The 13,658-nt window shown below is 42.7% G+C and overlaps 1 protein-coding gene across 1 annotated transcript in view; it reads right to left on the reverse strand.

Moving 5' to 3' along the window:
* Positions 1-3,710: 3,710 nt before the first annotated feature.
* PTPRU (protein tyrosine phosphatase receptor type U) overlaps positions 3,711-13,658 on the reverse strand; it is a 407,475-nt gene continuing 397,527 nt past the window's right edge. Inside the window, exons 30-31 of the mRNA XM_070950088.1 lie at positions 10,788-10,923; positions 3,711-3,773 (exon numbers count right to left, since the gene is read on the reverse strand). Coding sequence (XP_070806189.1) covers positions 3,711-3,773; positions 10,788-10,923 — 199 coding nt within the window. The remainder of the gene's footprint in view (positions 3,774-10,787; positions 10,924-13,658) is intronic.

Below are 13,658 nucleotides of genomic sequence, written 5' to 3' on the forward strand. Positions count from 1 at the left end.
CTTCTAAGAGGCACCTAAATTGGAAGCAAAATCTAGTCTTTTTTTTTCTTTTTAATCAATTCTTGCTCTGTCACCTAAGACGTTTCTCAATTTAGCTCTTGCAAAGAACTTTCTGTCCAATCACCCATTTGGGATTACATTGATTAACACTTTATGTTATGATACACATTCATCTTCCGTCTGAATGTTTCCATATCTCTTTATCTCTTTGCCCTACTATATTTGGCTGCTACTTCTGGAGTGGGGTCATTTCACTTTCTCCAGTGTTCACTGAGGAGGAAAAAGCTTTAAATCCCCCCCTTTCTCCTCCCCCAAAAAAAGGAAGAGACTGCATCCAAAATAGCAGGTCTCACTGATGGCCATAGTCTTTCCTTTTTCTCCTTCCCAAAAAGTCTTGAAATGTGACATTTGGGCAAAAAAAATCCAGAAAATACAAACTGGTAAAGGTAAAGGTTCCCCTTGCACCTATGTACTAGCTGTTCCCGATTCTAGGGGCGGTGCTCATCTCCGTTTTGAAGCCGAAGAGCCAGCACTGTCCGAAGACGTCTCCATGGTCATGTGGCTTGCATGACTAGATGCCAAAGGCGGACGGAACACTATTACCTTCCCACCAAAGTGGTCCCTATTTTTCTAGTTGCATTTTTTACGTGCTTTCGAATTGCTAGGTTGGCAGAAGCTGGGACAATTAACGGGAGCTCACCTCGTTAGATGGCACTAGGGATTCGAACCGCTGAACTGCTGACCTTTCAATCGACAAGCTCAGAATCTTAGCCACTGAGCCACCGCACCCCCATACCAAACTGGTAGATGCATGAAATAATGTAAGCTGCCATGTTATACCTAAAAGTATTGGCCTGAGTTTCCGTTCATATCGATGCTTCTTTTTCACCCATTTTCCCCCCAGAAGGAATGCATCATCTCTATATCTGTTCTGTGAACCAACGGATCTTCTTTCCCTTGGCTAATTCAATCAATATCCTGACCTAGAAGAATCGTCTTCCTTTACTGCATCTATCAAGACAGTGACTAATGGTCTTTGTTGACAGGACTAAAAGTAGTTTGAAAAAAAGAAAAAAAAAAGATTCATGGCCTGAAATCCAGAGTTTCATGAGGAAGGGGATCAAAATCATGGGTGCCACCAGGCACCTGAAGCCCTCTCTTTTTTAAAATGTGTTTTATGCATCCTGTGCAGGGGTGGGCTGCTGTGGGTTCGCAGGGGTTCAGGAGAACCTCTAGTTAATTCTGTGCAGTTCAGAGAACCTCCAAATCCCATTCCTGGCTGGCCCGGCCCACCCCGCCCCTCCCGAGAATCCCCACACAGCCCGTTTTGGATGCAGATAAGTGTAGGGTACGTATGGAGGCTTGGGGAGAGCGAAAAACGGGCCTACCGGAAGTTTGGGAAGGGCCTGTTTCTGGCCTCCAGAGGGCCTCCGGAGCCTGGGGAGGCAGTTTTCGCTCTCTCGGAGGCTCAAGGAAAGCCTCCAGAACCCGGGGAGGGCAAAAACACAACCACCACCCCGCCATGGTGCAGGAGGCCAACTAGGCCACGCCCACCATGGCCATGCCCACCCAGCAACCGGGCAGAGAACCCCTTGCTAAAATTTTTGAAGCCTACCCCTGATCTCGTGTACCAAAAAGGGGCAGGGCTTCATTCATTTGAATGACAACTGCCACTTCGATGCTGTTTACTTCCTCATTATGGCTCCAGCTGAAGACCATTCATTTACATCAGTGTGATGCATTTCATAAAGGACACAAAGGCACATTAACAACTCTGCTTTTTTTGTAAAAAAAAAAAAAAAACTTTTGCACATGCACTTGTCCACATCCTGTTGCCTGAAAATTGGAGGCTTTGGGCTTTTTAAGTGAAATGGCCAAACGTTTTGAACAGGCAGGTCCTCCACGTTTGGTAAAAATTTGCTAAGCCTATCTGGAGTGTCTGTGGCTCTTTAAATAAATGAATGGCCTACCTCAATTTTCATGCAGAGCACATCCCCTGATCTAATGCTATTCTGCATTAAAAGCTCCTCTATTAATTATCTCAACAGAACCTTGCACCAAGAGTGGGAGATGTAGAAATAATCTGATTAGCTTGGCTGATGGAGCAAAAGAAAGAAATGAGATCCAAGGTCTTGGATTCTTATAAAAATATACCTGCCCATCCTTCATATTCTTATGCTGGCATCTTTCAACACTAACTCCTGCAAATTCTGACTCCAAGCCAAACTGCACAAAGACAATATAAAGCTACTTATTCCAGCAAACCCAACCAGCTCACCCAACGTCTTCCTACCACATTAGTCATAAGTGCCGAAAACAGCTATTTGTCATTGCGTTTTCATTCCAAAACCGCCACCAGCATACACAGGAAAGTCTACACTTGACTCTAAAACAGAATTATCTGGATTGATGGTACCTTTCCTTACTCACTCATGCCCCTTTGCTTAATCATTCTTATGAACTGATTCTCTTCTGGCTTACATGCTAGTTGGTGATCTATGAAGTCTGCATCTGTGCATGAGTTCTTGTGGCAAAGTTGTTGAAGGGGTTTGCACTATTGAGGAAGTTTTATGGTTAGGGACTCCTACCTGGAAAGATGCCTGACAGGGGCTGCAAGCTGCAGACACCATTATTCTGATTTTTTTTTTCTGACTGTGAGAACAATTAATCAATGGAATAACTTGCTCCTGTGGAGTTGTGGATGCTCCAACACTGGAGGTTTTCAAACATAAGACTGGACAACCATTTGAGTTGGATGGTCTAAGGTCTCCTGCCTTGAGCAGAGGGCTGGATTAGAAGACCTCCGAGGCCTCTTCCAATTCTAGATTCTATGGTCTAAGTAAGGCTCTTCCAAAGCTTGTTTGGAACAAAACACCCCGGTGTATATATGGTTACGATGGTTATGGAGAACATCTGAACCACCTTAATTTGAAAGAAAGATGCCCGTGTGCTTTCTTTCGTCTTAGATGGCTGGGGTTTTGTTCTGTTTCTTACAGCAGTTTTCCTGCCACATAGCAATTTACAAACTCTCTTTGGAGGCAGGCACTCATTTGGAGACAAGAAAGAGGTGGCTATAAAGAGAGAATGAAAACTGTACAAGTCCGATGAGCGTTTTGAGTCCCACGTTGCTTTCCCAAAGAATGACAACTGCAAGCTGATCTTTGCTGCCCAGAAAGCATCTTAAGCTTTCAGAAGAAATCCCATTGCTTCTTCCAATCTCCTGTGACCGTGTTGAGACAGAGGCTGGATTTTGCTTGTTGTCTGTTGTCTGTAGTGCTGGGTTCTTTCCAGCCGATGAGTCTTAGCGTCACAAAGAGACCTACCAGAGATGCCCATTCCGCACACTCCAGTATCCATATACATAGAAATGACACGCAGGTATCAAACTCATGGCTGGCATATGCACAACACTGTGTACATGGGGTTGAGTTTGTATAGGCTCTGCTCTGCTGGCAACTGGAGAAGCAGGAGGAGGAGGAGGAGGAGGAGGAGAGGAACAAAAATGAAGGTAGAGAATGAACAACATAGTCCTTGTATCTTGCCTTTTTTTTCATTTTTATTCCATTGCATTGCTTTGTTTTCTCTCTCTCTCTCTCTCTCTCTCTCTCTCTCTCACTCTAATTCAAAAAAAAAAAAAAGTTTGGGTGCAAAATGCAGGTTTGGCCCAAACCCAATACAAACACTTGCCTTTGGGATGCTTGGACAAGATGCTATCTGGTCTCTAGTGAATCCAGATGTTCCAGGACTATGTCATAGCAGAAGTGGTACTGTTCCTTTAAAGAAAGGGAAAACAAGAGAGTGCGTCACATGCAAACTTTATCCTGCTAAAGTTAATGTAGAAAGATGGAAAAATATTTGCCTGGATAGAAAATTAGAGATGAACCTTGGAAACTGAACAAAATGGGGAGCGCAATACGGTTTAAGCTCAGAAAAAGAAGGGAATATTTAAAAAGAAACTTGAACTGGCTTATCTTTAGTTCTCTTTGGTATAAGAGTGTAATATTCATCCTTGTGGCCAACAGAATATTTTTGGCTTCTGTGCTACTGCTGGTACTGCAATTGGAGTTCTAGTCTTGTAATGTTAACATGTGCAAAGGACCCTTCTCATTAGCCGATATTGGGGAGAGTCAGGTTATTTGGGGGAGAAATGGCTTTGATGTGGATTCCCTTAATGACTGTATAATTGACTTAATTGCAGTCATTCATTTAACAACAACAACAAAAGATGCAAAATTGGGAAGGACTCACTTAACAACCAGCTTGCTTAACAATGGAAATTTGGGCCCCCATTGTGGTTGTAAGTCAATGATGTCCTATACAATCTGATTGTGTTTTATTCTCTACTAAGTGCTCCTTGGCTAGCGTTGTTTGTTATTCCATATTTTAGCTAACTGCTTACTACATTGGGTGGCATGGATTGCAACCCATCCCAAGTTCTCTTATATAGTGAATTGTTTATAAATGCTTTTAATAAAATAATAACATAATAAAAAGAGCTGCTGGACAGTGGTCCTGGGAGAAGATTATTTCACCTTGGCTGTGATCTTAACTTGAAAACCCTGGTTGGCCATTATGGGAAACAATAGCTCAGTATTGTACCTGCAGCTAGCAGGGTACCTCACTTCCCTCACTTGTGGTTTTAACTTGAAAAACCCTGGTTGGCCATTATGGGAAACAATAATTCAATATTGTACCTGCAGATAGCAAGCTATCTCCCTTCCCTCACTTGATTAAAATTTAATTCAAATTAGCCATGGTTTAAAAAGGGGGAGCTGAAACTTTATGTGAGATTTCAACACTGTTACATGTGCACTCAGGATGAACTTGCCAATATTTTTCAACATCTACAACAGAGGTGGTATCAACCAGTTCGCACTGGTTCGTGCGAACCGCTGGTGGAAATTTGGCCAAGGTCACCGAACCAGTAGCGATGGCCAGCTGGCCACGCCCCCAAACCGGTCCCACGGTCGCTGTTCGCTTGCCCCACCTGCCATGTTCGTCGCCGCATGTTCTTTGCAAACGCGCATCCCATTGCCTTGCAAGTCCAATGGGATGTGCAGGCGCGAAGAACATGGCAGCGACAGCAGCAGCTTTTTCCGCAACCTCTGGTATTTTTCAGTGGCCTGCGGACAGCCGCCGCAGCTACAAAGTGGTTCTGAAAGGCTTCTTTGCCAGCCACTTTCCAATAGTGGCGGCTGGCTGGGGGCCGCCGAAAACTCCGGTCAGCTTGCCTTCCGGACTCTGGACCAGCCGCCGTGGAAGGTAAGCAGCCCGAACAAAGTGGCGGTGGTGGGAGAGGAAGTGGGGCTAGGGCTGGCACCACTAAAGGAGGGGAAATGGGGGCAACTGGTGAAGGGAGGGCGGGGGTAGATAGGTGGAAATTCCAAAAAAAATCCTACGTTTTCCTGTGGGTGTGGCTATGTGGGGAGGGGGGTTGTCATGTGACTGAGTGGGCATGGGTGTCATCAAGTTGGCCACATCCACTCAGTCACATGCCTCCCCAACTAGCCACGCCCACTGAACCGGTAGCGAAAATTTTTGAAACCCATCACTGATCTACAACTAATGAAATTAGATTGCATAATGACACCAGAGGCCTGAAAAATTGGTCACCCCTAAGATAAGCCGTTGGTTGATGCAGGAGGTGGCTTTTGGTTTTTGCAGTCCAAAAGGGAGGTGACTTATTACCTACTTCTCAAAAAGCCTAAATTATATAGGAGTAACCATTTCATGAAAGTCTTGTTTTTGTTTTGTTTTGTTTTGAAAAAAAGAGGGCAGCTGTTTTCAGCTGTGGCAACTAAGTTCTGAAAATAATGAGTTCCTGTCTAGGAAGAATTAAGTTATAGCAAAAGGGTTCCAGACAGTGATAAGGTAATTGTGACAAAGATCTACAGTACAACTGATTAAGTTACTCCCTGTAAATTCTTAAAAAAGGTCTATTGCGCAAAGTGATCTAAAGATGCCATTAATCCTTTATTCAAAATGTAATCACATCTCGTAATGGGTGGTAGGGGAAGAAAAATAAATAGCTCAAGAAGTACTGCATTATTCCAGTTAGGAAAACATTATAAAACCATGGACTTGGACCCTGTGAATTTAAGAGCAAGAATGGTGTAATCATTGAATAAACACGAGGATAGTTATGTTGAGACACTTCTAACCCAGAAGTATGGAAGAAAGACATTCAATGTTCCATAACATGTTACAAGATAACTCACAATTCACAGAACTATTATATAGGTCGGGACACAATTATCTTTTCATTTTCACACTTCTCTGAATTTTGTAATACAGCTCGTGTAAAATGCACTCATTTCTCACACCAAGCAAGAGAAAGTATGTTAGGTAAGACAATATGCAAAATTGGGTAACAGAAGGAAGCCTACACAAATATATGCAAAACGGATGTAGAAGCCAGTTTAATGTAGCAGGTTTATCTTTATGAAAATAAAAAGAATTAGAAACTTGTAGAAAGTGAGGCTGGCAGATCTTCTACCTCTAATCTAAACCTCAGGCCTTTTATGTCCTATTTTATTCAACAGAATAGTTGAAATCGGGGGTGGGGGGGGGTGGGGGAGGAAAATACTTCTGCTATTCTGACCTACTTGGAGAAAAAAAAAACAAAGTATAAACGTAGGCATAAATAATAACCTACGGTAATTCCCATTATCTGTTCTATTCAAAGAAGCTAGAAAAGTATGACTAGCTACAGTCCTATAGACAGTCTAAGCCAGGGGTGGCAAACATGTGGCACGCCAGAGCGCTCTCTATGGACATGCCCTAGCCCAGCTCCATCACGTTTCTCCCGCAGGGGGGAGACAGGGAAGGAGGGAGGGGGAGAGAGAGAGGAAGGGAGGGAAAGAGAGAGGGAGGGAGGGAAAGAGAGAGAGAGGGAAAGAGAGAGCGGGAGGGAAAGAGAGGGAGGAAGAGAGGGGGAAAAGAGAGAGATGGGAGGAAAGAGAAATGATATTACAAAAGTTTTTCTTTTTTGTTGTTGCTAAACGTAATATTTCAAAAGCAGAAAAAAAAAACGAAGGGGCATAAAAGTGCCTTTATCATGTTTTTCTTAGACCATTTAGCTGAACTCTGCCTTGTTTATCATTATTTTAGGTGGTAAAACCTCATTACTCAGGTTAAATTGCCCTGTTGGCACTTTGCGATAAATAAGTGTGATTTGGGTTTCAGTTTGGGCACTCGGTCTATAAAAGGTTCGCCATCACTGCTCTAAACACTAATTATAATCCGATACACACTCTACCAATTTGTGTGTGTGGACATGCCTTTGAGATAATCCTGACTCTTGAATCTTGACTCTGGAAATGGTTTGCCATTGCCTGTTTCCTAGGGCAGAGAGAGAGTGACTGGCCGAAGGTCACACAGCTGCCTCTGTGCCTAAAACACAGGATTAGAAGTCTTCGTCTTCCAATTTGTAACCCGGTGCCTTTAATGTCAACTGGTTAAAAAAAATATTTCCAGATGTGATTGCTTATTGACTAATGGTTTACAGATTTATTGTATGGCTTCTGCCTACCCCACCAGATTTAGTATACAAGTTGGGGGGGGAGTAAATATTTCCCCTGTCCAATCATGTCCAACCCTAGGGGGCAGTGCTCATCTCTGTTTCCTAGCCAAGGGAGCCAGCATTGTCCAAAGATGCTTCCGTGGTCATGTGGCCAGCATGACTATACACCAAAGTACACGGAATGCTGTTACCTTCCCACCAAGGTGATACCTATTTATCTACTTGCACTTGCATGCTTTCGAACTGCTAGGTTGGCAGGAGCTGGGTCAAGAATGGGAGATCACCCCCATCGTGCAATATTTGGGTCTTTCTGTTTGGAGAGCTGGTATCATAACCATTAGGTCATCGAAGGTCCCTTCTATTAAACAATGTTGGAGTTGGGTAGAAGTTAGGTAGAACATCATCCCTTACTTAGAGTTGAATGGCACTGAAGACCTGGCTATTTTCTATGCATTTGAGTCAGGGGATAGATGAGTTCTGCTACTACTGATGATGAGTGGGGTCAACAGTTTAATCTTGGGCGTTGGGCAGTTTTATTGAGTTGTTTTGTCTGTTTCAATTTTTCAAGTCACCTAGAATCAATCAAATGAGATAGCTGGCTACCGAAATCATATGTATAATTAAATGAATACAGAAACTCCATGTATGCATATACGTGTGGTGGGAGCAGCAGACTTTTGCAAATTCAGTTAGTTTGTTGATAACCTGTGAAGCAAAAACACCAGAGCTTCATCTGTGGGTGGACATCAGAAAGGAAGAGATCAAAGAGATTAACGACATAATACTTTTGGATTGGGGGGAAAAAAATCCTCTTCTTTAGAGTAATGTAGAGAAATAAAATTCCAGCATCAGAGAAGGATGCATGTGGGGGCCAAATCCTTTAAACAGGCGCAGCCCAGTGAAGCTCTGCTAATAGCAACACTCTCATTTACTCCTGTGGTGAGATCATTAAGCTGAGTCTCAGGAATCAGATTTTGCAGGTTCAATAGAGGTTGGGGGAAGATTGAGTTCTGGTTGAAAACACTAGTTTGCATATCTTAATACCTTGCAATTTAGCCCAATAGGTTACCCAACTCCATGCCAGTTAACTTTTTTTTTAAATTGCCTTGGCTTAATTCCATCCTTTATCTTGCTCAAATGAATTTCTCTCTCTCTAATGCTATCAGAGCAACCTCCACAGGCATTTCATTTCACAAAAGAAAAATTTCATAATCCATAATTCAAAATCCAAATCTCGTACTGTATTTCCTCTCTGAAGCAATGTTTAAGACATGCCTTTCTTTCTTCTTCTACAGAACAGAAAATCTGCCCAATGTTGCCGAACCTATAACTTCCACTATCCTTCCCCCCATTGGCCATGCTAGCTGAGGCTGCTGGGAGATGTAGTTCTGAGGCTGTTGGGTATGTCTAGTTTTACGAAAAGAAAGACTAGGGGTGACATGATAGCAGTGTTCAGATATCTCAGAGGCTGCCACAAAGAAGAGGGAGTCAAGTTATTCTCCAAAGCACCTGAGGGTAGGACAAGAAGCAATAGGTTGAAATTAATCAAGGAGAGAAGCAACTTAGTACTAAGGAGAAGTTGCCTGACAGTTAGAACAATTAATCAGTGGAGCAACGTGCCTCCAGAGATTGTCAATGCTCCAACAGTGGAAGTTTTTAAGAAGACTTAAGGACCTGGTTATCTACGGGACCGCCTGCTACCACCAATAGCCTCCCACCGGCCAGTACGCTCCCATAGAGAGGGGCTCCTCTGAGTGCCGTCGGCCAAACAATGTCGGCTGGCAGCCCCTGGGGGAGAGCCTTCTCTGTGGGGGCACCTACGATCTGGAACGAGCTCCCCCCGGAGATATGGAGGATCCCGGATCTGCGCATCTTCCGTCGCGCGCTTAAAACGTTTTTATTTCATCAAGCTGGCCTGGCCTAAATCTTCTCCCTTTTAAAATTTTAAAATTTAAATTTTAAACACTAATTTTAATTTGTTTAATTATGGGATATTTTAAAATTTAGCCAAATTGTTTAATCTGTTTTAATCTATTTTAAATTTTGTATCTCTGTGTTTTATCTTTTGGCTGTTCACCGCCCTGAGTCCTTCGGGAGAAGGGCGGTATAGAAATTTAATAAAATAAAAATAAAATAAATAAATAAGAGGTTGGATAACCATTTGTCTGAAGTGGTGTAGGGTTTCCTGTGTAAGCGGGGAGTTGGAGTAGAAGACCTCCAAGATTCCTCCCAACTCTGTTATTCTATTCCATTTCTATTTATCATAACATCCAAAATATCTATTTTATGTTTGTAAAGGACACTTTGGGAGGGAAGACGTGGGTACATAGAGAAAACATTTCTCCTGAGATATTTATTGTCTATGCAATTATGCTTCCTGATCTGATTAAACAGGCATGTATCACTTCCCTCTTCCATTCTGATTTGGTTTAATGATATTACAATGTGGCCAGCCAATCAACCCTGACTGTTCTTTGGAAGGACAGATACTGAAGCTAAAACTCAATACTTGGCCACCAAATGAGAAGAGAGGGCTCCTTGGGAAAGACCCTGATGCTGGGAAAGGTTAAAGGCAAAAGAAGATGGGTGCAGCAGAAGATGAGATGGCTACATAGATCCATCAACACAATGAACATGAATTTAGGCAAACTCCAGAAACAGTGGAAGACCGGGTGCCTGCCATGCTATAGTCCATGGGGCTGTGAAGAGTAGGACATGGTTTAGCAACTGAAAAACAGCAAGTGTTACACTACTAATAGTGTTCATTTATGTACTTATATCTATGTGAATGTGGCATACTAAGAATCTACTTTATTTTTGTTGCAGAACTCACAAAGCACAAATGGGAAAACCAGTTGGCTATCATTTCATCAAACCAAGAAACTTATACCTCCTGGCACTAGGGATCAGACTAAACCTCAATCTATAGTAGTTCTTTGTTCTTCATAAGGGCATCCAATTTCTTCCCGGACATTTCTAAGCATGACATGAATGAAAATTTCTACTGTTTTATTCTCATTTAGTAGCATGCTGAATTCTACCAGCTGTGATGATTCCACAGAATTTCCATATCAAAGGTTCACCGTAATTGGTATAAGCTTCCGAGTATGGACATTCTTTTGATAGTTGAAAAATGCCCCCAATCCACCTTCTGTTTGTGTAAGTCATTGCCACCTTTTATGGGAGCAAGTTCCATAATTTCTTGAAGAAATACCATAGCACTCTTTAGGAGAAATAGGGCAGATAAATGCTACTCGCTACTTACAAAGGTCTCGACCATATTTGGCTTATAGTTGCGAAGGGTCTTTGCGGCAAAGAAAACATCCACCAGCTTGTGACACCTGATCATTTCCAGGATCATGGTGCAGGCGCAGAAGGTACCACTCCGTCCACCTCCATTCCTACAGAAGAAATTAGACACATGAAGAATGCAGCTAAAAGGAGCCCAAGAAGAACTGTAAAGCACTAGTCACTATTTAGCCTAGCATTAGAGAGAGAACAAAAAAAACCCCAACAACCCAAGCAAAGGTACATGTCCAGCTTTTCCATACCATCGTACAGATCACTTCAGAGAGACAAATTAAAAGATGGGTTGATGCTACTCACAGGACAAAAGCAAAAGTGCGTATAGTCAAGGCTATAGTGTTCCCAGTTGCAATGTATGGCTGTGAAATTTGGACTATAAGAAAGCTGAACACCAAAGAACTGAGGCCTTTGAACTATGGTGCTGGAGAAGACTCCATCGAGACCCTTGGACTGCAAGGCGATCCAACCAGTGAGTCCTAGAGGAGATCAACCCTGACTGCTCTTTAGAAGGCCAGGTCCTGAAGATGAAACTCAAATACTTTGGCCACCTAATGAGAAGGAAGGACTCCCTGGAGAAGAGCCTAATACTGAGAAAGATGGAGGGCAAAAGAAGAAGGGGACGGCAGAGAATGAGGTGGCTGGATGGAGTCACTGAAGCAGTCGGCGTGAGCTTAAATGGACTACAGAGGATGGTAGAGGACAGGAAGGCCTGGAGGAACGTTGTCCATGGGGTTGCAATGGGTCGGACACGACTTTGCAACTAACAACAACAACAACAACAGGACACCTGTAGTTATCCCTCACTGAAATGTTCTGACTTGAGATAAGATGCAGAATTCATGGCGTTCTTGCATCATGTTTAGTATGATTTATCTGATTCTTGAAAGCCATCTCATTTGGAAGCTTTAAACAAAGGGCTCTCAAACATTTACACCATTTGTAAAATGGTGCTTAGTCAAATGCTGCCCAGTTTACAGAGTCTTTTGTTCAGAGAAACTGTAAAGGACCTGCTCCTTTATTATTGTCTTCAAAATGTGGAAAACACACAGGAATTACAATCAATCCTTGCTGTCTTTTAGAAAAAGCAGCAAGATTCAGTATATCTTTTCATCTTAGATATTAATTGGTTTAACTGATGACTTTCTACTCGGTGTGGCTGGAGTTATGCTTTGAATTTTTTTTTTTTAAAGTAATCATTTCTTTTTTTTTTTTTTTGTATTTGGCATTTTTCTCTTAATCTCCATGCAAGTTATTTACAGGTAAGACAGGCTAGGCTATAAATCTAGTAAATAAGCAAAAGCTGCACAAGCAATCTCTTGTCCATTTTTGTTTTGCTCGAGTCAAGAGGAATAATAATGAACTGGTATGGAAATGAACTGGTAATGAACTGGAAATTAGTTTCATATTTATTCTTTTGGTTCCCACAAGAGGCAGAACAGACTGTCAGATTGCACACTTTTTTCAGAAAATGATGTGTTTCTTTCGGGTGATGCATAACTGAGTTAAGCTTTCAACATAGCCATTATGAAAATAAAGACTGCCTAGGCCCATGATGGCGAACCTATGGCACGCGTGCCATAGGTGGCATGCAGAGCCATATCAGTGGGCATGCGAGCTCAGATCCGGCGCGCATGCGCGCTCCGGCCAGCTGATTTTTGGGCTGCCTAGGCCCACTGGAAGTAGGGAAACAGATTGTTTCCTGCCTCCGGAGGGCATCCAGGGGGGTGGGGAAGGCCGTTTTCGCCCTCTTCAGGCTCCTAGAAAGGCTCTGGAGCCTGGGGAGGGTGAAAAACGGGCCTACCGGGCCCATTGTATCATCGTGTGCCAAAGTGGGGGGAGTGCGGGGGAGGTCACGCACGCATGCACGGGGGGCGGGGCGCATAGAATTATGGGTGTGGGCACGCGCGCACGACACCCCCCTGCTCCCCCCTCTTTTGGAATGCAATGGCAAAAAGGTTAGCCATCACTGGCCTAGGCCCTAGACTGCCTATTTCTGATATAATATGATGGCTGGTGGCAATAGCTGAGAAATAACCCTTAATAAGAGATTAAATTGCTGAGGAAGCTTCAATTGAGTGCTTAAACACATAGGAGTTTAAAGATAATAATAAAAAAGAATAGAGGGGAAGGAAACAGTTATACTATGAAATGGTGAGCAACTTGTTAATGAAGATAATAGCTGCAAGCACTATTACACAGTTGTGGTCATGCAGCATATTAACCTTTCAGGAAATGTATTGCATAAATGCCAACGCTGTCTTATTATTTGTACCGGGCTAAAATTTTCACCTGTTTTAACTGGATAGGATTGGAAACTATCTTCAAATAGCAAAATATTGTTTGGGATATTGTCCATACACAAGTTGAGATCTCATGTTTGGGTTGGAAGCAAAGTTATTATTACAGGTGTACTGACAACACTTAGTGACCATTCAATGTTACAACAGCACTGAAAAAAGTGACTTACGACCATTTTTGACACTTATGATGGTTGCAGCATCCCCATGATCATGTGATTTACATTCAGATGCTTGGCAACTGACTCCTATTTATGACCGTTGCAGCGCTCAGGGTCACGTGATCACTTTCTGTGACCTTCTGACAAGCAAAATCAATGGGGAAGCCAGATTCACTTAACAACCGTGTTACTAATTTAATAACTGCAGTGATTTACTTAGCAACAGTGGCAAGAAAAGTGGTAAAATGAGCCAAAGTTCACTTTAGAACTATCTTGCTTAGCAACATAAATTTTGGGCTCCATTGTGGTTCTAAATTGAGGACTTCTTCAACTTTCTGTATTACAGAAACAAAGTCAATGGGGAATTCACTT

This window comes from Pituophis catenifer, unplaced genomic scaffold (genome assembly GCF_029215685.1).
Source record: "Pituophis catenifer annectens isolate HBS135680 unplaced genomic scaffold, rPitCat1.0.hap2 SCAF_9, whole genome shotgun sequence".
Taxonomy (NCBI): Eukaryota; Metazoa; Chordata; class Lepidosauria; order Squamata; family Colubridae; genus Pituophis; species Pituophis catenifer.